Here is a 25,543-nt window from a genome sequence, read left to right as displayed (position 1 = left end):
AAGCAGCCAAGAAATCTAGCGACTGTCAAACCAACCTGGCAGCATCTTAAATTTATTATCCAATCAGCAGGCTGGTCTCATCTCCCCAGCCCTGTGGAAGTGACAGAGTTGGAAGAGCAAACCAGGGGAGAAGTAGGAATGGAATTCTGAGAGGTGGATTAAATGAAGAGAGCAAATGGTTTGGACACACAAAAGTTATCCTTCAAAAGGCTCATTCTGGTAGAATTGTGAGGTCTACTCAGAAGGTGTTAACCTGTTTTTTGAAGCCAGCCATTACAGCCCTGTTGAGCTCTCCTGAGGTATTTATGGTCTTATATGACACATATCACAACCGTTTCTGAGCACCTTGAGACAATAAAGCAAACAGCACCCCATACTGAGGACATCCAGCAAGAAATGCTGAAATTTATTCAAACTTTCATACATCCAATAAAGACCTCTGATTTTGTACTTATAATTTACAACAGCTGTAGAAAAGGAAACAGTGAAATGTGCTGTATTAAAGTGCAATGGTGTGTATAAGATCACAAAAATAATGGAAAGGATGCTGCAATGAGACAGCTGAAAGGATAGTTTCATTATAGGACTGTTTGAGAGCAATATATTTAAGTAAATTATGTTACAGATCATTTACAAAATAACTTACAAACAAGAAGGCAAACCGATATCTCTGCACATTGTTATTTCATTATCACATATCAGGCTAAACAGTCCTGGCTAGCACAGTTTAAGATACTTTAAGAAGGAACAGATTAATCCTTTTTTGGAAATGATGCATAAAGTAAAAACCCTGACCAGCCTTCATACTGCAGTATTGCAAGAAACTTAAGTATTTATGAATTGTAAAGTGACATTTTCAGCAGCATGAAGACTATAAATACATCTTTTACATTATATACACACACAAACACATAGACACATACATATATATGTATTTATACACACATTTATGCACTGGCCACAGCCAGCTGCATTTTGATTGTAACTGGGTCAGGAATCCCTTCAGGAAACTAGAAAAGTAAGATCATTCCTTTGAGGCATTTCTCTTTTAGCTGTTCACATCATCAAGTGTAAAATCGAGATTTCTTATATTAAGAGAGACTTCTAGGGGCTGAGCACCAGCAGCTCCCACTGATTACAACAGAAGCTCACTGTGCTCAGTGTTTCTGAAAATCAAGCCCTCAACACGCCAGATTATTTTAATTAATACAGTACAGAGACCAGGAAAAAATGATATTCCAGTAGAAGCAAAACATTTTTAAAATTGATACACTGTTTGCATTTGTAAGGCTGAACTGCAAAGAATATCTGAGGTGATAATTTACAGCATTTACATTATACTCTGAAAAACTGTATGTTTATGATTTCCCTCCCTTTAAAAAAGGATTTAAAATATTTGTCCACAACACAGTCCAGATTTTTTTAAAATAAAGTTATTGCCCCCACCCTCCCATTTTATAGAAAAAAATACACAATTGTTTAAATTTTTTAATCCTTTTTAGTAAATCTACAAACATACATCCTTAGCTAAAAGGTTCAGGTTTCTAATTCTCACAATAAATCTTCAGCGTTATAGTGTAGCTAGCATAGTTTCATTTGCCTGCAATCATCTTCTAACTGTTAGAGCTGAAGATAACCACACTGTATTACAAATTATTAAGAAATCACTAAGTAATACAAATATTTTGTGTTTCAGTATGTACCTTAGTAATGAAAAATAATTTTGTATCAAACATGCTATTAAATTACCAATGTTATGTAAACACAGTGATTCTTGGTAAAGAACTTGGTTCAGAGGCCAAAATACCTCAAAAATGGCCATTAGACACAGTAAAAAATGCTGGAAAAGATAAAATAGTCTTTTCTTTTGATGTTGTTGTGGTCAGTGAATTGTCTATTTCTTTTGCACCATAGCCTGTGAAGATGCATTTTACTGCAGAAAGCAGAGTGCTAAAAATTCAAGACAAGAGAATGGCTGGACCTACATTTAATTCCTGGTTATTGTAAAAGACACTCCATATACTGCATTAACCCAGAAGTATCCTTACAGAAAGGTTTTTGGAAGAGTAAACTGTAAACTCGGATTTCTTATCCTTATTTCTATATTATACAATTATTTTTATTTCATTATTTTACAATAGGATTTACCACAGAGGAACACATTCCTGTCTTGTCTTGTTCTTCTTCTGGTTGTGGTAAAATGGTGAGTCTGTAGAAATCTGATGGCAATATCCATGGGAAAACGCATGTTGAGATTCAGACTTCAGATCAGAAGCTTCTAGAAGATCCCATTTCAGATCATTTACTTTTCTTTAGAATCTCAGATTCCACATACTTTTCACCGAGCTCTTCCTAGGGATGGCTCCGTAAATCACCATTTAAAACATGAGACAGGAAACACATACATGCTGGATCTCCATTTCAGTCCAACATTCAGAAGTCTGCATAAGATGCTGGATGTTCACAGGCGACTTGGGGAAATGTTAGCATTAGCCCTTGATGTCTCAGAAGCTGGTGCTGCCAGCATTGCAACTTTCATTATAACTTGATGATGAACTCAAAGTACTGCATCCAGTGCCTGATTCTGGAGTAGGAGGGAAAACAATCACAAGAAACATGAAATGTCTTTTGTTCTTTCAAAATGCATACTATATAAATGTTTAGCTAAACTGACCATTGCCACATTTACAATTAATCTCTTACCAGAGCTGCTTAAAGACTGAGCTGATTTTGAGTTGCCTATGAGCATCAATAAATTGTTCGCTGGCACCAAACCTTCTTTCCCCGTGCTCAGATTCTTCACATACCTAAGAAAAGAATTTTACTGTCAAACTCTTTAATTTTTTAAAATATATTCTTCATACAAACACACAAATTCTTCCAAGCATATGACATCACAATTGATGCGATACTTGCGTGCATTTTCAAGCAGCTACACACAATTTTCCATACCAAATTCTGTCTTCCCCTTCACGGATCAGCTGAACGAGGTCTCCACTTTTCACAGCAAGATCTTCAGAACCTCTTTTGTCATAATCAGTCACAACAGTGTATTTACCAGGAGTCTAAATGCACAGAAGGAAAAACAAAAACAAATTAAACTGTACAGTAAAAATAAAAGATATTAAGCAGATATTGACTTTTGTACCGCAGGAGTAATTTGTTTTTAAACCACAGTGAAGTTGAGGTGAATATTTACTCTGAGGGACAATAAATGTTGCTATTCACCCAAAATATGAAGTCAGTATAATGTATTCTCACAAACATCCTAAATGACTTCCTGAGAAACATCTCTCCATCATATCAATTGATTTAAAAAAACAAAAACAAAAACCAACCACCACCCTCATTCAGGTTCTAAATAGCAGATTAAATTTAAAGTCGAGTAAAAGCTTAGGTGAACCAGTCAGGGAACCAGAGATTTATATGTGCTCTTTCATTGGATGATATGGTTTTCTAACTCACTATTATTCATTACTGAGGCAGTAAACAATAGACACCTGTGTTACTTCTCACAGTTCTTTTGTATGTAATATAAACAACTGCAGATGCTATGAGTCCAAATGACAAAAAAAACTTTCACAAGGCACTTATGCAAACCCAACCTTAAATTTTGCCTGATTAAGGACTTCAAACGTGGGGGTTTTTTTTGCTGCATATTCAAACAAAATTCCCTTGATACTTTTACTATATTAATTAGTGATACAAATTTCACTAAATTGGTTAAGAAAATATTTCTGGTTACCAGCTTAATCTCTCCTCCCCCTTCTCCTTCTTCTTCCTCTGCATCTGATGAATTAAGTGGGTCCTCAGCACTAGACCAACCATCATTTTCTTCAGAGGCATCAAGTGAATGAGATGTTTTAGCCCAACCTTGGTAAACAAATAGCCTACAGTTATTAACTTTGCAAAAGTGTCCCAGAAACAAGAAAAACTCCCACTGACTTCAATGAGACCAAGACTGAACCCAAAGTCTGTAATAGTTACTTATATATCAAGTAGAAATGGGAGGAAAATGTTAGGTTGGAAAATATTTATACCCTTGGGGCCAAATTCACTGCTGGCACAATTCCTATGAAGTTGTGCTATTTTATGGCAGTGACGAATTTGGGCCTAAATGTTTTTAGAAAGAAAATAGGCAGAAAAGAAAAAGTCCCTTTTTTTAAACACACACACACACACACACACATACACACACACACACACACACACACACACACACTAGGTGTACGACTGTTTTTCTTGGGAGGCAGTAGAAACGGAAATTGCTTCCAATTTGTGTGTTGCTGTTGGTGAAGGTTGGTGGGTAGGTGTGACAATCAAAGCAGCTTAACAGGATAGTCAGATGGTGGCAATAGTGGCCTGATTTTCCAAATTGCTGAGTACCTGCAGTTCCCGCTGAAGTCACTGACTTCAGCACCTCAGCAGATCAGGTTGTTATTGTTCAAAGCCAAACTGGGGTGACAATAATACAGAATTCATCATGATTAAAACTGTTGCAGTAATCACCCCAGGAACAAAGATGTATGTATCACATTGTAAAGCGTTATTTTTCTCATGACAAGTAATGCAGGCTAACCCATTTAAATTATTTACGATGCTGAATCACATCCAGGGTGCACAACTCGGCCTTCTAAATAAAATCAAACTAAGGTCAACAGGTCCTTAAAAGAACAAAGTAACCACAAACATATGCATGTGGTTATTAATCATAAAAGCAAATCATGATAAAACAGATTAGGAAAGTTTCAGAATTAATTTTTTATGATAAATTTCTGTTCAGGACAAATGGTTACATCATTAATACCCAGTGAAAAGAATGACAGGAGGAACATTCCCCAAGCCAACTCTAAATATAAAAACATGATAATCATCACTTATGTTGGGGGGGTGGGACCCAGCATTTTTGCTTTCCATGGAATCTATGAGGCAGTTTCTATTTCCTGCACCATGTGTCCAGACAATACATGTCACAAAAAGTGTTCTAGTACTAGCAGAGTAAAGCCAAAACAATCTCTAATCCACAGCACACCAAAAACATTGGTTCATGTGGCCCAGGACTGATACTTTACCTTGCCTGCGCTGGGCTGCTGGTAGAAGATTAGAAGTACTGAGCCATTTGGCCTTGTCCAGTGTTAATACTGAACTTGCATCTGTGAAAGAACTGAGTAATAAGTTCCAGCTTCATTCTACTCAAATTTCATTTTTAGCTTAAAAGTTACCTTTACTGCTGGGCTTGTGAGATGCAGCTAGAACCCTGTTCATTATTTTTAAATTAATGAAACAACATAATAGAGGAAAGTAATTTTGCGGTCTGTTCCTGGTGCTCAATTCTTCTAGGCTATCATTTACAAAAAACAGAGGACTAAACTTGGTGTTTGCCAATTATCATTCTGCTCATATGTTGCATCCTGTTTCTCCCTCTCTTTAGGGGTACTGATTACCTCTTACCATGTGTACATACAGCGCCCAGTGCTACTGGGCCCCAAATCTTGGTTGGGGTGCTAGACACTACCGGAATTCAGATAACAGTAGTGTTACTATTCATAAAGGGTAGCATTTGAGTTAAAAATAAAAAACAACAACAGTCAAAAGTGATTCTACATCCACACTGGGGAAAACACACAAAAGCCCACAGAATGTCTAAGAGTGATTTCTTATTACTTTCAAGCAGGACTAGCCCAATGCCGACAAAACACCAAACTAGAAAAAAATGTCCTTTTTCCCAAAAAACTGTCTACCTGACGAACATTAGAATGAAGCAAAAGAAAAAGGCAGAGAACCTATGAGAAAAGAGATTGCTAGAAAAGATATCAGTAGGAGGGTATAATTCAGTTACAGGGCCTGACTTTGACTGAACTTGTACCAGTTTTACACCAGTCATTTCAACTGAGTGGCACAGCCCATCTATCCTCCCAAGGCTTTGGTGGGCAGAGGGAAGGTGGAGTGGTGGAAAGGAAAAATGGGGACAGAGGTGCATGACAGGGTGAATGTCAGGACACTTTAAATTTAGTTTCTTGGTTATTTGCTTTCCCAAATCAACAGTCTATGCAAGGATTGTATTTGAAATCTTTGCTGGGAGCTCAGGATAAGCAGCTTGTATTGTAGTGGTACAAATGGAAATGAACAAACTTTATAGGACAGAGAACCTCAATGATATAATAGTATCATCGTCTGAGTGTTTTCTAAGGCATGTGCTTTCTAAAAACATGGCTGTAGGATCTAACTCACACCCAAATATATGAATTAAAAATTGCTTTTTCATCAAAAAGCAGAAGCTGTCATGTGAACTGGATTTGAATTATCTGAGCCACCAGGATAAAATAATTTTCTCTCCAAATCCATATAGAGTTCTACAGAGGATAAGGTACTGGACTAGACATCCAATTTCCATTCTGACTCTGCAACAGACTCCCATAGGACAGTCTTCACCTTTCCCTGCATCTTCTCAGGGAACCTCCCTCTTAAGAGTTCCCAGACCTTTGCAAAGACTCCTGAGCAAAACTTTTCTTCCTTGTAATAGCCTCCAAGTCCAGACCTTTCATACTAGCTGGGAAGTCTAGCAGGTTTCGCTGGTTTCCTATAGAGCTCAGATTCCACATGTGTAGAGGTTGTACACACACTTAGAGTGCATTGAACACCCTGCAGCATAGGCAAAGTGAATAATAGAATATCAGGGTTGGAACGGACCTCAGGAGGTCATCTAGTCCAACCTTCTGCTCAAAGCAGGACCAATCCCCAACTAAATCATCCCAGCCAGAGCTTTGTCAAGCCTGACCTTAAAAACCTCCAAGGAAGGAGATTCCATCACCTCCCTATGTAACCCATTCCAGTGCTTCACCACCCTCCTAGTGAAAAAGTTTTTCCTAACATCCAACCTAAATCTCCCCACTGCAACTTGAGACCATTACTCCTTGTTCTGTCATCTGCTACCACTGAGAACAGTCTAGGTCCATCCTCTTTGAACCCCCTTTCAGGTAGTTGAAAGCAGCTATCAAATCCCCCCTCATTCTTCTCTTCTGCAGACGAAACAATTCCAGGTCCATCAGCCTCTCCTAATAAGTCATGTGCTCCAGCCCCCTAATCATTTTTGTTGCCCTCTGCTGGACTCTCTCCAATTTTTACACATCTTTCTTATAGTGAGGGGCCCAAAACTGGACACTATTCCACATGAGGTCTCACCAATGTCGAATAGAGGGGAATGATCACATCCCTCGATCTGCAGGCAATGACCTCTACTTATACAGCCCAATATTCCATTAAGCCTTCTTGGCAACAAGGGCACACTGTTGACTCATATTCAGCTTCTCGTCCATTGTAACCCCTAGGTCCTTTTCTGTAGAACTGCTTCCTAGCCATTCAGTCTCTAGCCTGTAGCAGTCCCTGGGAGTCTTCTGTCCTAAGTGCAGAACTCTGCACTTGTCCTTTTAGAACCTCATCAGATTTCTTTTGGCCCAATCCTCTAATTTGTCTAGGTCCCTCTGTAGCCTATCCCTACCCTCCAGCATATCTACCAGCTCCTCCCAGTTTAATGTCATCTGCAAACTTGCTGAGGGTGCAGTCACGCCATCCTCCAGATTATTAATGAAGATATTGAACAAAACCGGCCTCAGGACCAACCCTTGGGGCACTCTGCTTGAAAGCGGCTGCCAACTAGACATGGAGCCACTGATCACTGCCCGATGATCTAGCCAGCATTTTATCCACCTTATAGTCTATTCATCCAGCCCATATTTCTTTAACTGGCCAGCAAGAATACTGTGGGAAATTGTATCAAAAGCTCTGCTAAAGTCAAGGAATAACACATCCACTGCTTCCCCCCACATCTACAGAGCCAGTTATCTCATCATAGAAGGCAATTAGGTTAGTCAGGCATGACTTGCCTTTGGTGAATCAATGCTGACTGTTCCTGACCACTTTCCTCTCCTCTAAGTGCTTCAGAATTGATTCATTGAGAACCTGCTCCCTGATTTTTCCAGGGACTGAGGTGAGGATAATAGTTCCCCAAATATTTCTTCTTCCCTTTTTTAAAGATGGGCACTACCTTAGCCTTTTTCCAGTCATCTGGGACTTCCCCTGATTGCCAAGAGTTTTCAAAGATAATGGCCAATGGCTTTGCAATCACATCCACCAACTCCTTTAGCACCCTCGGCCCTATGGACTTGTGCTCGTCTAGCTTTTCTGAATAGTCTTGAACCACTTCTTTCTCCACAGAGGGCTGGTCACCTCCTCCCCATGCTGTGCTGCCCAGTGCAGTAAGCTGGGAGCTGACCTTGTTTGTGAAGACAGAGGCCAAAAAAAGTATTGAGTACATTAGCTTTTTCCACATCCTCTGTCACTAGGTTGCCTCCCTCGTTCAGTAAGGGGCCCACGCTTTCCTTGACCACCTTCTTGTTGCTAACATACTTGAAGAAACTCTTCTTGTTACTCTTAACATCTCTCGCTAGCTGCAACTCCAAGTGTGATTTGGCCTTCCTGATTTCACTCCTGCATGCCTGAGCAATATTTTTATACTCCTCCCTGGTCATTCATCCAATCTTCTACTTCTTGTAAGCTTCTTTTTTGTGTTTAAGATCAGCAAGGATTTCACTATTAAGCCAAGCTGGTCACCTGCCATATTTACTATTCTTCCTACACATCGGGATGGTTTGTTCCCGCACCCTCAGTAAGGATTCTTTAAAATACAGCCAGCTCTCCTGGACTCCTTTTCCCCTCACGTTTTTCTCCCAGGGGATCCTGCCCATCAGTTCCCTGAAGGAGTCAAAGTCTGCTTTTCTGAAGTCCAGAGTCCGTATTCTGCTGCTCTCCTTTTTTCCTTGTGTCAGGATCCTGAACTCTACTATCTCATGGTCACTGCCGCCCAAGTTCCCATCCACTTTTGCTTCCCCAATGCTGTTGGATAATCCCACACCCCAAAACCTGCAATACCAGCTAGGCTTTCACATGGTTAAAAACACGGCTGAAGAAGCCTTGGAAAGTGGGGTTTGGAAGAAGAGACCGTTCTGTAGGGGAAATATTGCCTGAGAGTGTACAAGAAGGGTGTGGAACCAGTGTCATGGAAAAAACAGCCCATGATAATACTGTTGTGCACACACTATCGTATGTGCACCTACACTTATTTGATATGAATATTACATTAGAGATCTATGGCTTATTGTGAAGTAGAAAAGATGTTATCACTCTACCTCTTAAACCAAAAGGAGTTGGATCACTCTTTACTTCATGTCGTTTAGCTTTTTTGTCAGGGCTGGTAGGAGAAGCTGCAGTATGATAAATAGGCATAAAACACAGAAGAGAGATATTGAAGAACTGGAAAAAATAGAATAGACAGACTGCATGCTAAATACCTTTGAGTTTAAACTGGAATACAGGAAATGGTTACTGATGAATTTATTTTAGTTGCCATTGATTGATTATAATAAAAGGAATTAATTTTTGGAGTATTACATCCGTTATGTGCTAAACTGGCAAGGATATTTTTACAATTACAGATACGAATATGATTTTTTTTCCAAAAATTGTAAATCAACAGAATACAGTTAATCTGCATTTTAGGGGCAAACATCACATGAACATGATTATTTTATTTTGGCAAAATTAATTCTACAGCAATACTTGGTCCTGTCAGAAGGATTATTGGCAATGTCTGGTTTTTAGCAGTAGGAGATGGAGTTTCTGTCAAGGCAAGCACGGAATATTAGTGCTTACCTCATATGTGCTCTGAGTATTATACACTATGCTGATACAGTCTCTCCAGAAAGAACTCAAAGGTAATCAGGGTTTAAAAAGACATGTTAAGAGGATGCTTGAAAATCACATATTGTCATATTAGTGCAATGCAGATTATTTAAAGAGAGTCATCCAAAGCAAGAAGGACTCTACAACTCTACAAATGCATTTATTTGGCAACAGGAAGCAAGAAAGTATCTCTGACTCAGACCAGCTCCTGTGTCAGAGCGAAACTGAAGACCTCTTCTGAAAAGAAGTAGGGTGACCAGACAGAAAAATCGGAACAGGAGGTGTGGGTAATAGGAGCTTATATAAGAAAAAGCCCCAAACATTGGGACTGTCCCCATAAAATTAGGATATCTGGTCATCTTAAAAAGAATTGAATTCTTATTTCCTTATATCCTTGAAGATAGCAGCACCCCTTGCACAGCCTTGCATTAAGTAATGCAGATTTGATTAACAAGAAGTCAATAAGGAAACACTTCTAACAAAATAGCGGTTCCCTACTGGTTTTAATACAGATGATAACCCAGAGCAGATTTACTGAAGGTGGAGCATGTTGCTGCTCATTCACTCTGAGGTAGGCAAATGAGCTTTCCACTGCTACTCTCCTTCAGTATTTCCACTGGAGATAGGGTGACCAGACAGCAAATGTGAAAAATCGGGACGGGGGTGGGGTGTAATAGGAGCCTATATAAGAAAAAAACCAAAAATCGGGACTGTCCCTATAAAATTGGGACACCTGGTCACCCTAACTGGAGATGAGCAGCTTAAATACTTTCTGGGGACTCCATGGAGGGAACTGAAATGTACATAAACTGGATTCAGCACACCCCCCATGTCACTCTGACCACTCCACTGTCCTGGCTAGCACCAGGCCCTAAAACACCCTATCACCAACTGTAAGGGAGATTATAGGCACTTGGTACCGTCCACCACCCTCCCCCCCCCCAGCAGACTTTCTACCTCAGGTAGGGCCTTTGCGAGGGTCTATGATAGCAAAAACTAACTTAAATTTAGTAGAGGAGCTAAGATATATATCCCTATATGCATGTATATATTCATATAGAAACACACTCGACAGACCAACTGCATCCTTGTTTGGAAAATAGAATCTAGCTTGTTAAAAATTTACCTTTCTGACTTTTGAGGTTAGTAAAGCCCTGAAGTGTAAAGCGCTTTTTTGACAGTGCAGAGCATTCTGAGGTAGAACTAATTACTGTATCATCTACAAATGGAGAGAGATGGAAAGAGAGAAAGAGGAGATAAAAGGTCAAGGCAAAATCATCCAACACTCTGCCACGGAACTAGCATTTTGAGAGAGAAATAAAAGACAGAAAGTTCACGCATTGCAGAAGAATCCAAGTAACAGCTTATCACCACTGTGCAGACCTTTACATTTAGAAGTGGTCCAGCGGCTGAACTCAGTGATGGGAACCAAAACACAGAGGAATGAAGGGCTCTTCATCAGAATACTCTTGGCAGGGTTTTAAGAGAGTTTTGAGATAGTGTCAAGACGCTTGACCAGTAAAAGTGAAATCTGGGAAACAATCAAATCTGCAGGGTTTATCTACAATGCTGGCCCTGTAACAAAAAAACCCCCAAGAGCAGGGGTGGGCAAACTTTTTGGGCCGAGGGCCACATCTGTGTGGGGAAATTGTATGCAAGGCCAGGGCAGGGGGCTGGGGTGTGGGAGGGGGCTCAGGACAAGGGATTGGGGAAGAGGAGGGATGCAGAGTATATGGGGGGCTCAGGGCAGGGGGTTGGGGTGCATGAGGGTTGTGAGGAGCAGGCAGGGGGCTTGGGACAGGGAATTTGGGGGTGGGGTGCAGGAGGGCTTCAGGCTCCAGGGCGGCAGCGGCACACATCAGGCCCAGAGCAGGCGCCCTGCCTGCCCTGTCCCAGGCCCCACATCACTCCAGGAGGCGCTGCGGCCTCTGGGGGAAGGGGAGCAGAGGGCTCCCTGTATGTTGCCCTTGCTGTTACTCCAAGTACCTCCCCCAAAGGTCCCATTGGTAGCAGTTCCCCGTTCCTGGCCAATGGGAGCTGCTAGGGGTGGTGCCTGGAGGCAAGAGCAACATACGGAGCCCTCTGCCCCCCGCCCGAGGGCTGCAGGGGCATGGTGCCGTCCACTTCAGGAAAGTGGCGCCAAGGGGGGCAGTCCTGCGGACCGGATCCAAAGCCCTGAGGGGCTGGATCCGGCCTGTGGGCCGTAGTTCGCCCACCCCTGCTCAAAGCATACTCCTAGCTCTCACTTTACATTGGATACTCTCCATTCCACTTTGGTAAGAGACTCTGTGCCCATGGATAATTTAATTGTAACTAAGACTCACCTTTGCCTTTCTCGGGGTACTTTGGTGCTACTGAGGTGACACAACCTTCTGGACTTGTGGGATCAGTTTTTCTCTCTTCTACTTTTTTGACAGTTCTTCCCTGAATCCTTGAAGGACTGTTTATCAGAAGAAAATTAAGACAATAAACCTCCTGTAGTTCTAAGTCTGAACAGGGATGGCAAATATCTGCCCCTTCTGCAGACCACAAGGCTATTGCTCCTTCCTGCAGACATGGATACTGAAGAGTGTGCATGGACCACAGAGTCTGCTCCCTGGAAAGGTAGGATGGGAACTATCACCCAGTGATTGCAGCCATGTGTGTTATGGTTGCTGCTGTGGCTGAGAAAGGATTCAGGACTCCTCCCCCCACACCCCTAGTCTGGTGATCTCTGCTTTAGCAGAGCCCTGAACATCCCTTCTGCTAAGAATGATGGAATGAAGTTGGCTTGCCAGCTGTTACCACTGGGCAGACAGATAAGTGGTGAAGGAGGAAACACAAATGGAGTTGTGGAACCATAAGGGGTTCCCATCTCAATGTGAGATTCCAGGCTGGGGAGGAGAAGGCTGTCTCTAGAATCCTGTACAGCTGGCACGTGTTAGTTGTCATTTCACCGCTGCATTCAAATCAAAGATGTATAGTACATTTTTCTTTATTTCTTGGAGTTTAATATACAAATTTTTACAATAAAATATATAAATAATGCTATATTCTGTATGCACACAATCTGGTATGTTTTTGACACATATAGGTGTGCTAGACAGAGTTATTTTCTAGTTCATACCACTGCTATTAGCCCTTCATTTAAAGCAATACGTAAAAGTTCAAAAGCTATTTAAACCCCAGGTCTGTAATTCTACTGTCTAGAAAAGCAGCAGCAGCAAAGAAAAATTAAGTAGTAAAATGTATAGAAGGAGGCAAGTGGACAAAAGAACTACAGATGAACAACATTGGTTAAGCCTAATGTATTTTGTAACCATCTGCTATGTCTTAGCCCACCAAATTGATTTGACGACGTATTTACTTACCTTGTACAAGTCGGTGCAGGCATAGGTAAACTGTGTGTCTGTTCTAGTGTTCTGTGGTGACTAGCTTCTGTGAGAAAGAAAAATACCTATCAAATAATGTATTTGTACTCGGAGCCTTTGTATTCTGATTTTTTTTTTTTTTAAATTCTGATGTATAGAATGGAGTTTCCAGTACAAAACTGCACTGTGTAGAAGGGAGAAGGAAAGAGAATGTTTTACCTCTGCATGCCTGCAGTTGGCTAGTTAACACTTTTCTAATTTCATTCACCCAGGTAGCTTTAATTTCAGGAGTTGGTGCCTATCACAAAAAAGAAACCAGTGATCAAATATTGAAAGCTAGTTGCACTAAACAGGCCTGCAAACACACACCTAGGAAGAGCCCTAAAGAAAAGATACACAACTCTCTCTCCCAGGGCCTTGGGAGAAGGGGAATTAATTTAAGTTTTTAGCTGGCCTGGGGGGGAGGCGGGGAGACTGGATCTTTGTCACTGTCAAGACTTCATTTCTCTAATGAGAAAATTAACAAGTCTTTTTTTATGCAAATTGTTTTTTGTGAAATGTTGGGAATCTTATATTTTTAATCAGAAAGGCCTGGATCCTGCAAACACACCCATGCTGACTTTTACACACCTGAGCAGTGTCACTGAAGTCAATGGGTAGCTCAGGTAAGTAAAGTTAAGCACATTTGTAAGTTCTTGCACGATCAGGGGATATGTTCACACAGTTTTACTCCACTTTTCGGTCAATGACATCGGAACTGTGTCGCAAAACTACTGGGCTGCAAGCTGTAGATTAGTATGTTATAAAATGACATATTCACTCTCTTTTTTGTGTTTTTTTTTTTTAAAGAATGCCTCTTCTGTTTAAAGTACCTTCTGCATTCACTTCTGTGTGTGGGTTCTATTTTCCTCTCATTATACCAGTACACAATAATACAGTAAAAAATCATTACACCTTGTAAAATCTTACATATTGCATCCCAAAAAGCTTTATATTGTTGAATAATACTTCACTTTTTACCTTCATAATTTATCAGAAGAAGAGAGAAATTAAGAGTTATATTTTTCCTCTTTCCTGTCTTTCTGCTGAATGGCTTCTATTACAGTCAATGGGCCACATCCTCAGCTGGTGTAAACTACTGTAGCTCCATTGACTTCGACTGAGCAGTAGTGATTTGCACATATTGTGGATCTAGTTAAATGAATCTTACACATATTCAAAGACCTTTATGCACAAACATGAAAAAATGCTTCACTAGGTACTTTTTTTATGAATCTGGATTGTATAGTGATGTATATAGGCTCCATTTACTTCACTACTTTACTACATTGGAAGTCAGAAAGCATTACTGGCTCATACCCAAACCAGAAAAGAGTCTCACAACTTTTAACCCTCTTCAGGCTACACAAGACTTGCTGCGCATGTCTCTACTTAGGCTCCTTGTCCAAGTGACATTGCTAAGACAAACAATTTCTGTAAGTAGGAGCAATACTTCCAAACATACAGTAGGTGTGGAAAGCACCTCATCACTTATTCTGTGAAAGTGCATGGCTCAGAAATTAAAAATGATCAGTACGTAAAACAGAAATATAAGCCAATGAGTTCATTTAAACTGAAGCGAAGCACCATTACCTGAATGATGTAAACTTCTTCTCTTGCATTATACCAGATTTCAAATTTCTTTGAGTCACCTTTAGCATTCTCTGTTATTCCAACAGCTGTCATCTGGCAAACACAACAAACTGATGTTGACATGCTTAATATCAATTAAAATAACGGTAACAGAAGCCCATTAGTCACCTTCTTTTATCCCAGTACATTGAACTGTTTACACCTATTCAGCAGAGTAATCTTTTTATCACTGATCTGAGGTTTTGCACTCAAGACAAAAGAATATATTGATCATGTACAATCTGCGCATTATGCAGTTGAAGCAGGAGAGATTTAGGGCTTCACTCTCAGCTGTCACCAATGTGTCAGGATGAAAGGGGAGATTCTGTAAGTTAATCAAGGAAGACTCAAATTCTCTCTTATTTAAGGGCCAGATTTGGACTCCTTTATATTTTGGATGACCTTATTCCCCCAGTAGTCCCAATTACCAATTTAACATGGATAAGGAGATCGCAATCTGGACTACATTAGCCTAATATGATTTTGTAATGTCAAAACAGAAGATATTGGAGTTAAAAAAAGGAGGCTATGGAGAGATGGGGATGACAGAAAGGACACAGTAAATAGCATAAGAGGCAGAGATTATAGCAATATTGGTCAGACTTGTTTCAAACTGCAAATTCCATGCTGCAAAAAATTCTTGGAGGGTTTAAGATAGCAAACCCATAATGTGTTTGGGCCCATAATTTGTTTACAAATAAAAGTTATAGGTATAAAATGTCTTCAGTGTGTGAACATAATATACTGTATTAAAGCAGCTCAAAGACTTAGATACGACTTTTATCTTATTATGATTGCTAAATAGCTTACGTTTAAGGAATGCTTATAACTGTAGGAAGGTGCTTTTTCATATCCTTCTCCATTTTCTTCTCTCTTTTTACAGAACAACACTGCCTTCTCATGGAGGAACAGGTGCCTTTGCATTGGCTTGAAACGTGCCAAATCCTTCACTTTTGAGTGACCTTTTTTATGATCAGTCCATACATTGAAGGATCCTTGCATTAAAAGCTTGCCTAGTTCATTCAGGTTTCCCTGAAACAAGAACAGTGAAGTTGTTTACATTTTGAAAAGACATTATCAACTTAAAAACACATGTCCATCTGAAAATGTTGTCCTGGCAATACTGTTGTTCTTGCTGCCGCCACCCGAAACTCCCACAATCAGTAAGGGAAGGTGGACCCAAGAACGTTTGATAGCATTAGATAGGCAAGCAGAAAACCCCTGTAATTCGTGCGTGTGTGCGCACGAGCGTGTGTATTTGTAAAAAAGGTGCTCTATCAAAATGTTTTTTCTTAAAATAAAAAACAGTTGACATTGTTCCTTTATACATAATTTGTTTGGTTTATTAATCTTGAAGTGGGAAGAATTTACACCAAGTTATGTGATGCAAGGTGGTCCAAATTAGCCTAAGGAGAACAGAAGTAGCATATCAGAGCAGCAATGCGGTTTCTTATTTAGAGTTTAACCATCCTCAACAAAGAAAGGATGAGGAATCCACCATTACATGCAAACTCACATCAACAAATCATATGTAACATTATACATACCCAACAGCACATCAAATACTGAAGAGAAATATGATATAGAATGATGTGAGATTAGCCAAAGACAAAAAAAAGCCTTATCTGAACCTCTTTACTTTGATGGTCCAGATAAAATGGAACTTGGAAGTGAAATCCTGGCCCTACTGAAATCAATGGGAACCCTACAGAATAAGATTCTAAGGCAAGAAGGAACCATTGCAATCATCTAGTCTGACCTCTTTTATAACACAGGCCACAGAACTTCCCCCAAATAATTCCTAGAACACATCTTTTAGAAAAACATCAATCTTGATTTAAAACTTGTCCGTAATGGAGAACCCACCATGACACTTGATAAATTGTTCCAATGTTTCATTACCCTCACTGTTAAAAATTTCCACCTATTTCCAGTCTTAATATGCCTACCTTCAACTACCAATTGTTGGATTGTTATACCTTTCTCAGACAGACGGAAGAGCCCATTGTTAAATATAATGTTCCCCAAATATGTACTTATGGACTGTAATCAGTTCACTCAACCTTCTCTTTATTAAGATAAATAGATTGAGCTCTTTGAGTCTCTCTCTAAGGATTGTCTTCTAATCCTTTAATCATTCTCATGGCTCTTCTCTGAATTGTCTCCAATTTATCAACATCCTCTTTGAATAATGGACACCAGAACTGGACACGGTATTCCAGAGTGGTCACACCAGTGCCAAGTAGAGAGGTGAAATAACCTCTCTACTCCTACTCAAGATTCCCCTGTTTATGCAGCCCAGGAGTGCATTAGCTGTTTTGGCCACAGAGTCACACGGGGAGCTCATGTTCGTGACTATCCACCACGACCCCCAAATCTTTTTCCAAGTCACTGCTTTCCAGGATAAAGGATGCTATAATTTCTGGGGCTGGTTTTACAACACAACTCCCCCATCAGTTCATCTCTAGAGGAAATTTCCCTCCAAGGATAAAGTATTAGGCATGCATTAACAATGCCTTCTTCTGAAACATGTGGCACTGTCTACTGTCAGGCAGTGTACAACACTAGAAATGGACAACTGACATGACAATTCTTATTTTCTTCTTTCTGAGGTACACTGCTGAATAAAACTTTGTATTTGAAAAGGAAAATCTGAAGAGGAAAATTGGGATCTCCGAAGTGGGATTAGGACTTGTAATAAAATCTATTAAAAGTTTGTATTAGTAATGAGTTTGGTGAGAAATGTAAGAAATCCATTTTCTCATTATTTTTGACAACACAGTTCAGATATTAGTTAAAAGGAAACAGTGGCACAATCCCATTTGCATTGTTATACAAAACAAAATGAGGTGTGTGTATCTGTATAAAAATAATTAAGAAATGCTGTCACTTACATCATAGCCAGTAATGGCAATCTGGTGCATGGAATCATTGACTGCTTTGAGAATACCGAGTATAGAGGTTAATGCCTCCTGCAGATCTTCAGCTCCTTCACAGTTTTTGCTGTATTTCAGCATTTCCTGTGGAAAAACCAATGATGCAATGCTCATTCAGTTTTGTAAACAGATAACTATTAATACTCAAGATGAGTGTACTTTCAACACTGAATTTGAGGCAAATTTTCAAAGTTAGCTGATGAAATTTTGTGCAAAAAACCCAAAACCAAAAATCCGGTCCTTTGTGACGTTTTCAATCAAAAATTCCCCACTTGCCACATCTGAAAAAGGCCAGAGGAGGAAGAGAAGATGGGAATCTCTAAAAGCCACATGGCAGTGGATTAAATATAAGGCTCGGAGTCGGAAGGGTCTAAATTCTACTTCTAACCTCTACCACAGGACTTAACAATTCACAGAGCACTTTACAAACATTAGTAAATGATAAAGTAGGTAAATCTCTGTAAATGAGGCTTATGCAGCCCAATCTTGCAAACAGTTACTATTAAAACGGTGGAAAATTGGCATGAATTTTTGTGGAAAATCTCTCTGTTGTTACCTACCTCTAAAACTGAAGTATAGGTCATGCTCATTTTAAACTGTTATTATTTATATTGCGGACTAGAGCCCTGGTCACAGACTGAAGCTCCATTGTGCTGGGCACTGCCCAAAACCTAACAAGGAGGAAGTCCTTCACCAAAGACTTTACAATCTAAGTGAAGATGCTCTTTTCTTTTCTATGGCACCAGCCCTGCAGCTTGATGCATGTAGCCCACGTGGTGCTCCACTAACTTCAGGGGGAGATCACATAGGAATTAGGCAGGTCAGATTGCAGGAATTAAGGATATTTTAAGAGAGACTTCTGAAATCATTTGATTATTTCACTCTTCATATTTAAATAGTCAGCAAAATTCATCCCTGTTATAGCCTGATAAACTTCAATGGATTTGTGCCCAGGCAAATTTGGTCCAAATGTTATTTTTAAATAATTAGTGTACTATGATTTTAAAAACTAGTTTTGGAATCTTAACTTGCTTGTGTATGAAGCACTTGTTAAAACAAGTGATCTACATGCATGGAAAAGGTTATGTCTTGAATGTCCATTAAATAATTTATGATGGAAAAAAATCAGACATGTCTTAAATGTTTGGAAATTTGGTGTAGCATTTTCAAACATTTCAGGCTTCTAATATAAAACTATAAAATTCAACATCATATATTTTCTAAAACATACAGTAGGTGTCAATTAAGAAGTACCTGATACCTGAAATGTACCCCTCTGCATTGTCTTGCAGAGTTTCTATTTAACTACAGAGGCATTTTTCTGAGCACATTTTGGAGCCCATAATGCAAATTCCTCCAACGGTCACAAATTTTAAGCAAATGGGAAGTATTCCTTGCAAGTCAATTTGTCCTAGTCCTCCTCCTGTTTACCCAGAGGGAGGGAGAATAAAAGCAAAAGCAACTGTTAAGCAAAGACTACACACAGAAACACTAGTTTGCCCATTTCCTGCTTTTAGAATCAGACACACAAGAGAAGGGAACAAGAAGATGACAGACTGAGATCTGTCCATCAGCCTTCATGACTTGAAAGTACACGTATGTTCTTATTTCTGCTGTCTTTTGGGCTTTTCTCTGGGTAGGATGAGACAAGTAGTGACACACAATTACAAAATATAATTTTTAAAAATGTGCAACCTTCAAAAGCATAAGCACTAATACCACTCTGTATCCCTTACCTTCAGCAGTAACTGGTATTTGGTTATTCTCTGAACAGGTTTCAGTAAGTAGGAATCCAAACTCAGCTTGTGATCAAGTTTCCTCTGACATTCCTAAAATGAATTTAGCACTTCGTTAATATATAAAGTCTTTCTTCTTTCAGCCTTAGAAACACTGAGAAAATATATCAATTTATAAATACAAATATTTTGAAGAAATAAATAAATATACCTGAAAAAATGCAGAGTCTGAAAACTGCCTCCATAAGCTTTCAGATCGGGGCTTATTTTGACAGTATTTTTCATAAATCTGGAAATCTTCCATCTGAATTTGGGGGAAAAGGTTGTTGTGAATTTGAGTACTGAACTTTTACTAAAAAGTACTTACAATTCTTAGGAATGCCTGCTTATGAGACTAAGAAAAACCAAGACAAACAACAGTAAAATTCCCTGGAACTTTATTGGCAAAAAATAGTTAAAATATTCACTATCATTTTAAAGGATATTATGAATTTGCACATTGTATTGCAGAATTTCAAAACAACCTTTTCTTATTAATTCTTGCTTCAGTTTAAATGTCTGTTAAATATGAACAAGCAGTGGCGGACTTAGAGTTAGTGGGGCCCTGTGCTCAGTTTCATTTTTGGGGCCCCTCCCTGGGACCCAGCCAAGAAAAAGGGTCTTCTCTCTTATCTCCCCCCTGCCCCAATTTTTCATTTTTTTTTAAATTCTTCCTCCTCCTACATGTAATAGGAAGTAAATGAAAATAAAGTGAGGTACCTTGATTGTTTTTGTAGTCTAATTTATTTTTCCACAGACCACTTGAAAATCGCTGGGAGTCTCAGCGGACCACTTAATAATCTTTCCAAATATTGTTTGTACCATTAGCTAACTACTGTAAAGCACTTTGGATCAGAGCACTTTATTAAAGGTAAAAAACATTGGGATGCGGGGTCTGGCTAGGACTTAGGGTGTTGGAGGAGGCTCAGGGCTGGGGAAGGAGGTTGGGGTGTGGAGCCCTTACCTGGGACAGCTCCCGTTTGGTGTGCGGACTGCAGGTGGCGATGTGGGGGCGGGGGGGTGCAGAAGTCAGGGGGATGGAGGTGTGTGAGGGGGTGCAGGAGTCAGGGCTGGGGGTGCAGGATCTGGAAGGGGGTTAGGGTGCAGGAGGGGACTCAGGGTTGGGGCGTGAAGCTCCCATCTGGTGTGAGGGATGCAGGTGGGAATGTGTGGGGAGTGTGCAGGAGCTCTCATTTGGTGCTCAGGGTGGGGATGTAGAGGGTGCAGGAGTCAGGGTGGGCATGGGGCTGGGCGAAGTGTGAGGGGGTGCAGATGTCAGGGCAGGGGGCTGGGGGTGGGGGTGGCTCCCAGCCTCCTGTCCCACTCCAGCCCCCTGCCCTGAGCAGCTCACGGCATGGGGGTAAGTGTAGGGGGAGTGCAGGCCCCTGCCTTTGCTCTGCCCTATCCCAATTCCCCCCCCTCCCCAAGGCCCTACCCCTGCCTCTTCTCAGCCTCCTCCCCCTCCCTCCCAGAGGGGCCTGAGTGCCAGCAAACAGCTGTTCGGAGGCAGTGGAAGCGCTGGGAGGGGAAGGGGTGGGAACACAGCATGCTCAGGGGAAGAGGTGGGGAGGGGGAGAGGGGTAGAGCTTGGCTGTCGGTCGGTGCAGAGCCTGCAGCAGGATCCCCAGGAGCCAGCAGGACCAAGCTTCTGCCCCTGCACATGCTCGGCCCTGGAGCCCTCTGTTGTTGGGGGGGGCGGGGGGGCCCGTGCCAGGGCACCCTGTGTTTCATTGTAAATCCGCCTTGTGTACAAGCCATATTATATATTTATATATATATATATATGTGAATCCCTTACTTAAACTAATATATGAAAAAGAAATAAGTCTCTATAGCATTATAATAGTAACCATAAGTATAAGCAAACAGTAATAAAATAGAGAGGTGCTCTTTAGAGGTAGGTTGCTATGTCACCAGCTGCATCCAGGTGGTAAAAGTTGCTGATGGCTAATCCATCACAAACCTTTGCTATCCATTCAGAAATAATCAGTGCTACTGCCATGAATAGACTCATGTGGTATACTCTTGTGGAGTGGGGCAAAGTCTTTGTAGCACATAATTTATTCAAATACTTTTTCAGTTTTTCTGTTTGGGAGTTATCTGTGTACAGATCTGAATTTGATTAATTTGTATATTAAATCACCCAACTGGTTGTGCATTAGTCAATGTCTTCACTGGGTTTTACTATTTATTATTCAAGGGTATGTCTGATCACATAAGCCATGTGGCATTATTTCTGCTCCGACTGTATGACTGAAACTTTTTAAAGTAGAGAAACGTTTGTGTTATATTCACATACGTATTTATGAACCTATCATCTTCTGGGTCAAATTTGCCCCTGTAGAGAGGGCCAAGACAAAGCCTAAGTTCTACTTTAGCCCTCTAAATAATTTAAATGGGGCTTACATGTTACATAGGCTTTATACTGGCCCTCTGCAGAGTAGTGAGTTTCATTTTCTGACCAAAAGTGCTACAGATTGTGAATATTATGAAAGCAAATGCAAGTTTTTATTTTAATGAATATTTGCTATTAGTTTTTTTATTGTAGTATTTACCCAGCTCTACTCTCTTTTCTGTTTCTTTTCTATTTCCTCTGTGAAGATAGCCCAGTTTCTTTGTGGCAAGCATCTTGAATATCATGTCTGGGTTTAACTTGGGGAAGAAAATAGTCTTTAAACCAGCAAACCTATTCATTCATTATATATATATTTTAAAAGCAACACTTACGGAGTCCTGCCCACTAGTTTAGGAGCAAACGCTGGTGTTAAACAACTGCTTCAAGTCACATGTGTAACTATAATAGCATTGAAAACATTCACCCACATGGATCACTATGTTAGCTAACAATTCAATGCTTTAAAACAGGGGTGGGCAAACTTCCTGGCCTGAGGGCCACATTGGGGTTGCAAAACTGTATGGAGGGCTGGGTAGGAAAGGTTGTGCCTCCCCAAATAGCCTGGCCCCTGCCACCATCCAACCCCTCCCACTTCCCACTCCCTGACTGCCCCCCTCAGAACCACTGACCCATCCAACCCCCCCCGCTTCTTGTCCCCTAACTGCCTCCTCCTGGGACCCCACCCCCTATCCAACTCCCCTGCTTCCAGTCCCCTGACTGCCCTGACCCCTATCCACACCCCCGCCCACTGACAGGCCCCCCAGGACCCCACACCTATCCAACCCCCCCATCCCCTGACCACCCCCAGAACCTCTGCCCCATCCAACTGCCCCTGCTCCCTGTCCCGACTGCCCCCCAGAACTCCTGCCTCAGCCAGGAGCTCAAAGGCTGGGTAGGATGGTCCTGCAGGCCACCATTGTTTGCCCATCTCTGCTTTAAAAGGCATGTTGGCTCATTCAGTGGAACAGTTAATGGGTCATTCAATTCTGACCTCTGAGTTGAAGAATTTGCATCAATTTAAAAAATGGATATTTGTCCTCATTTACAAAGAAAAAAATACTATTGTAAAAAAGCCCTCACAAATGCATTATAAAATATTAATGGCTGTAGCAAACAATGGCCCAATTTTAGTCTTGGCATGAACAGGTGCACTCAGTAAATTACAATGGCATTGCGCCTATTTTTATGTAACTCCTTTAGAGGGGAGTGTTCCTGAAATACCACAACGGGTCTCTAGTGGACTGACTCATTCACTACAGCATCTAAAGCTCATTTATGTTCTCTTCACTATGAAGGGTTTCCTTGGGTGCTGCCCTTGTAGGTGAACCAAGAACCCTGAGGAGAAAATGGAGAAGGCTGCAGCCAGACCTCAGAGCTGAGTTACATTTACAAGGCCTGAATTTGGCACTACGACTTCCCTATGAGGGAGTATCATCACAGTCTCAGTTCCAGAATGATAAATGGCATTAAAAGACCACAAGGCCCACCTCGACCCCTTTCTGTCCCCCAACTTCCCAACCTATCTCTGATCTTCCTCCTGCCTTCCAAACCCCTCAGACCCAGGAGCACGTTCCTGCACCCTCAACCGCTCATCCCCAGAGCCTGACCCCCAGCCGGAGCCCTAACCATCCTCCCCCTCACCCCCCACATCCAACCCCTTGCCCAAGCCCGGAGCCCCCTCCCTTACCCTGAACTCCTCATTTCTGCCCCCACCCAAGAGCCCACACCCCTAGCTGGAGCCCTCACTCCCTAATCCCAAATTTCGTGAGCATTCATGGCCCACCATAAAATTTCCATGCCCAGATGTGGCCCTCGGGACAAAAAGTTTGCCCACTCCAATCTAGTAAAACGCACTGTATACGATACATACCCTTTCCAGAAAACACCTTCCCACCAGCTCTGGGTATTCTATGTAATTTTCTAGTTCTTTCAAAAATACTCTATAAAGAAAATAACTTTGTCAGGTCATATGACAAAATATCCTAAATAAAGAACAGTTGTAATAACATAGACTTCCTTAGGCTCTCTCCATAGAATTCATTTTCTAAAGTTTAGGAAACATCAGAGCTGTAATATTGTACAAGTTGAACCTCTCTATTCCGGCTCTCCCTGGTCCGGCAAAATCCATGGTCTGGCATAGGTGCCGATTCTGTGGGTGCTCCAGGGCTGGAGCAGTCACAGGGAAAAATTAGCAGATGCAGAGCATCCACCAGCACCAAGCTCCCCCTTCTGCCCCCCTCCCTCTGCGCCTCTTGCATGCCAGTGGCTCCGCGCTTACCAACTATTCCTCCTCCTTCCCAGTGCTCTCAGAGCACCACAAATCAGCAGATTCGCAGCTCCAGGAGGGAGGGGGAGGACCTGGGGCTGGCAAGCTGGGCCTGGACATGGGGATAGCGGCTGGGACCTGGGGCCAGCAGCCAGGACTCCGAGTGGCAGCGGGTCCCCCCAGGTGGGGGGGGCAATGCTGGGCGCAAAGCCTGGGAGTGTTGTATCACTCCACCACACCCTACTTCCCATACCTATGGAGACCTGCTGGCACTCTGCATTGACCTGTTCGGCAAATTCCTGAGGGTGCTGGACTAGAGAGGTTCAACCTGTACTACAAAACTAAACATGCTCACCCATCTCATAATTTGAAAGGGACCACCAATTTAAAAATTACATTTCTGAAATTTTTGTTTAACCTACTGTTAGAAATTGTACAGAAGATTACTATAACTGAATGGGATTGGAGAAAAATGTTTTCTGTTTCTTTACTTTGTGCATCTGGCAGCATTTTGTGCTATTTCCTCTAGATAGTTTCACATTGTGTGTGGACTTTTCACCCCAAAAGAGTGAGAAAAATATTTAAAGAAATAGAAAAATGTGATTGTAAAACCACATACATTGGCCCAAGGGCAAGTATCGTATGTGAAATTACTTTTTAAAAAAACCTAACTAGATCACATGTTGGCAATTTTCTAATCAAAATTGTTGGCCAAATCCTACATGACTGTATAAGGAATGTAACAATTGTCCTTCATACTGAATTTTAAATTATATTTTTATCTTTCCTATACCAGTTCCAATTCTGCCCTGTGGGGGAAGATCTGCTAAACAGTAGCCATTAATTCAAACTCCTGTGAAAGGTCAATTTCCCTAATAGAGTGTAAATTCAGCAGCCATCACCATACAGAAGAATATCAAGGTTGGGATAAAATGGTTAGTGGCTGAGGCAAGAAGTTAATATTTAGCGGCAGGAAGAAAAGGCCCATATCCAGGGATCGGTCATGTTATTATGGAGTGATGACAGTAACTTTGTAATGGTTGCAAGACAGTTTGTATTATATTTGAAACTGTTAATTTCCCTCCATTAATGGCATGAGTGAAAGGACAGACTGCACACAGCAAAACACTGGTTGTTTTATGCTTTTTGCAGATATTAGATAGCTTCACACAGCTCTATGCAAGGTTCCTTGTCTCCCTTAGGTACTTTGCCTTCTTTTTCCTATGCAATATGGATTTAAATGTATCAGATACTGAGGATGGACTAAGTCAGCATCCTTTAATATGATTAAAAAAATCTGAGACCCCTCCCTCACCCAAGCAGTACTACATAAAATGGTATAACACAACTGAGAACATTCATTCTCTTACCCTCACCCATCCACTCACTCACAGCTTTTTTGATTGAACACA

General features: G+C 41.1%; 1 protein-coding gene across 5 annotated transcripts in view; it reads right to left on the bottom strand.

Moving 5' to 3' along the window:
- Window positions 1-410: 410 nt before the first annotated feature.
- Window positions 411-25,543, bottom strand: part of MCF2L (MCF.2 cell line derived transforming sequence like) — a 287,755-nt gene continuing 262,622 nt past the window's right edge. The window contains exons 19-34 of one of the 5 annotated variants that reach the window (XM_030568841.1): window positions 23,736-23,805; window positions 19,643-19,735; window positions 19,432-19,524; window positions 17,654-17,779; window positions 15,570-15,791; window positions 14,721-14,813; window positions 13,308-13,386; window positions 13,089-13,155; window positions 12,063-12,178; window positions 10,865-10,957; window positions 9,186-9,260; window positions 5,073-5,153; window positions 3,746-3,873; window positions 2,953-3,065; window positions 2,704-2,807; window positions 411-2,584 (exon numbers count right to left, since the gene is read on the bottom strand). In XM_030568841.1, coding sequence (XP_030424701.1) covers window positions 2,505-2,584; window positions 2,704-2,807; window positions 2,953-3,065; window positions 3,746-3,873; window positions 5,073-5,153; window positions 9,186-9,260; window positions 10,865-10,957; window positions 12,063-12,178; window positions 13,089-13,155; window positions 13,308-13,386; window positions 14,721-14,813; window positions 15,570-15,791; window positions 17,654-17,779; window positions 19,432-19,524; window positions 19,643-19,735; window positions 23,736-23,805 — 1,633 coding nt within the window. In that variant the 3' untranslated portion in view covers window positions 411-2,504. The remainder of the gene's footprint in view (window positions 2,585-2,703; window positions 2,808-2,952; window positions 3,066-3,745; window positions 3,874-5,072; window positions 5,154-9,185; window positions 9,261-10,864; window positions 10,958-12,062; window positions 12,179-13,088; window positions 13,156-13,307; window positions 13,387-14,720; window positions 14,814-15,569; window positions 15,792-17,653; window positions 17,780-19,431; window positions 19,525-19,642; window positions 19,736-23,735; window positions 23,806-25,543) is intronic. The other 4 variants (XM_030568849.1, XM_030568864.1, XM_030568858.1 and 1 more) reach the window with 4 other exon arrangements.

The sequence above is a fragment of the Gopherus evgoodei genome, chromosome 1 (assembly GCF_007399415.2).
Source record: "Gopherus evgoodei ecotype Sinaloan lineage chromosome 1, rGopEvg1_v1.p, whole genome shotgun sequence".
Classification (NCBI taxonomy): Eukaryota; Metazoa; Chordata; order Testudines; family Testudinidae; genus Gopherus; species Gopherus evgoodei.
Note: the sequence above shows the minus strand (reverse complement) of the source record. Positions and strands in the feature narration are given on the sequence as shown.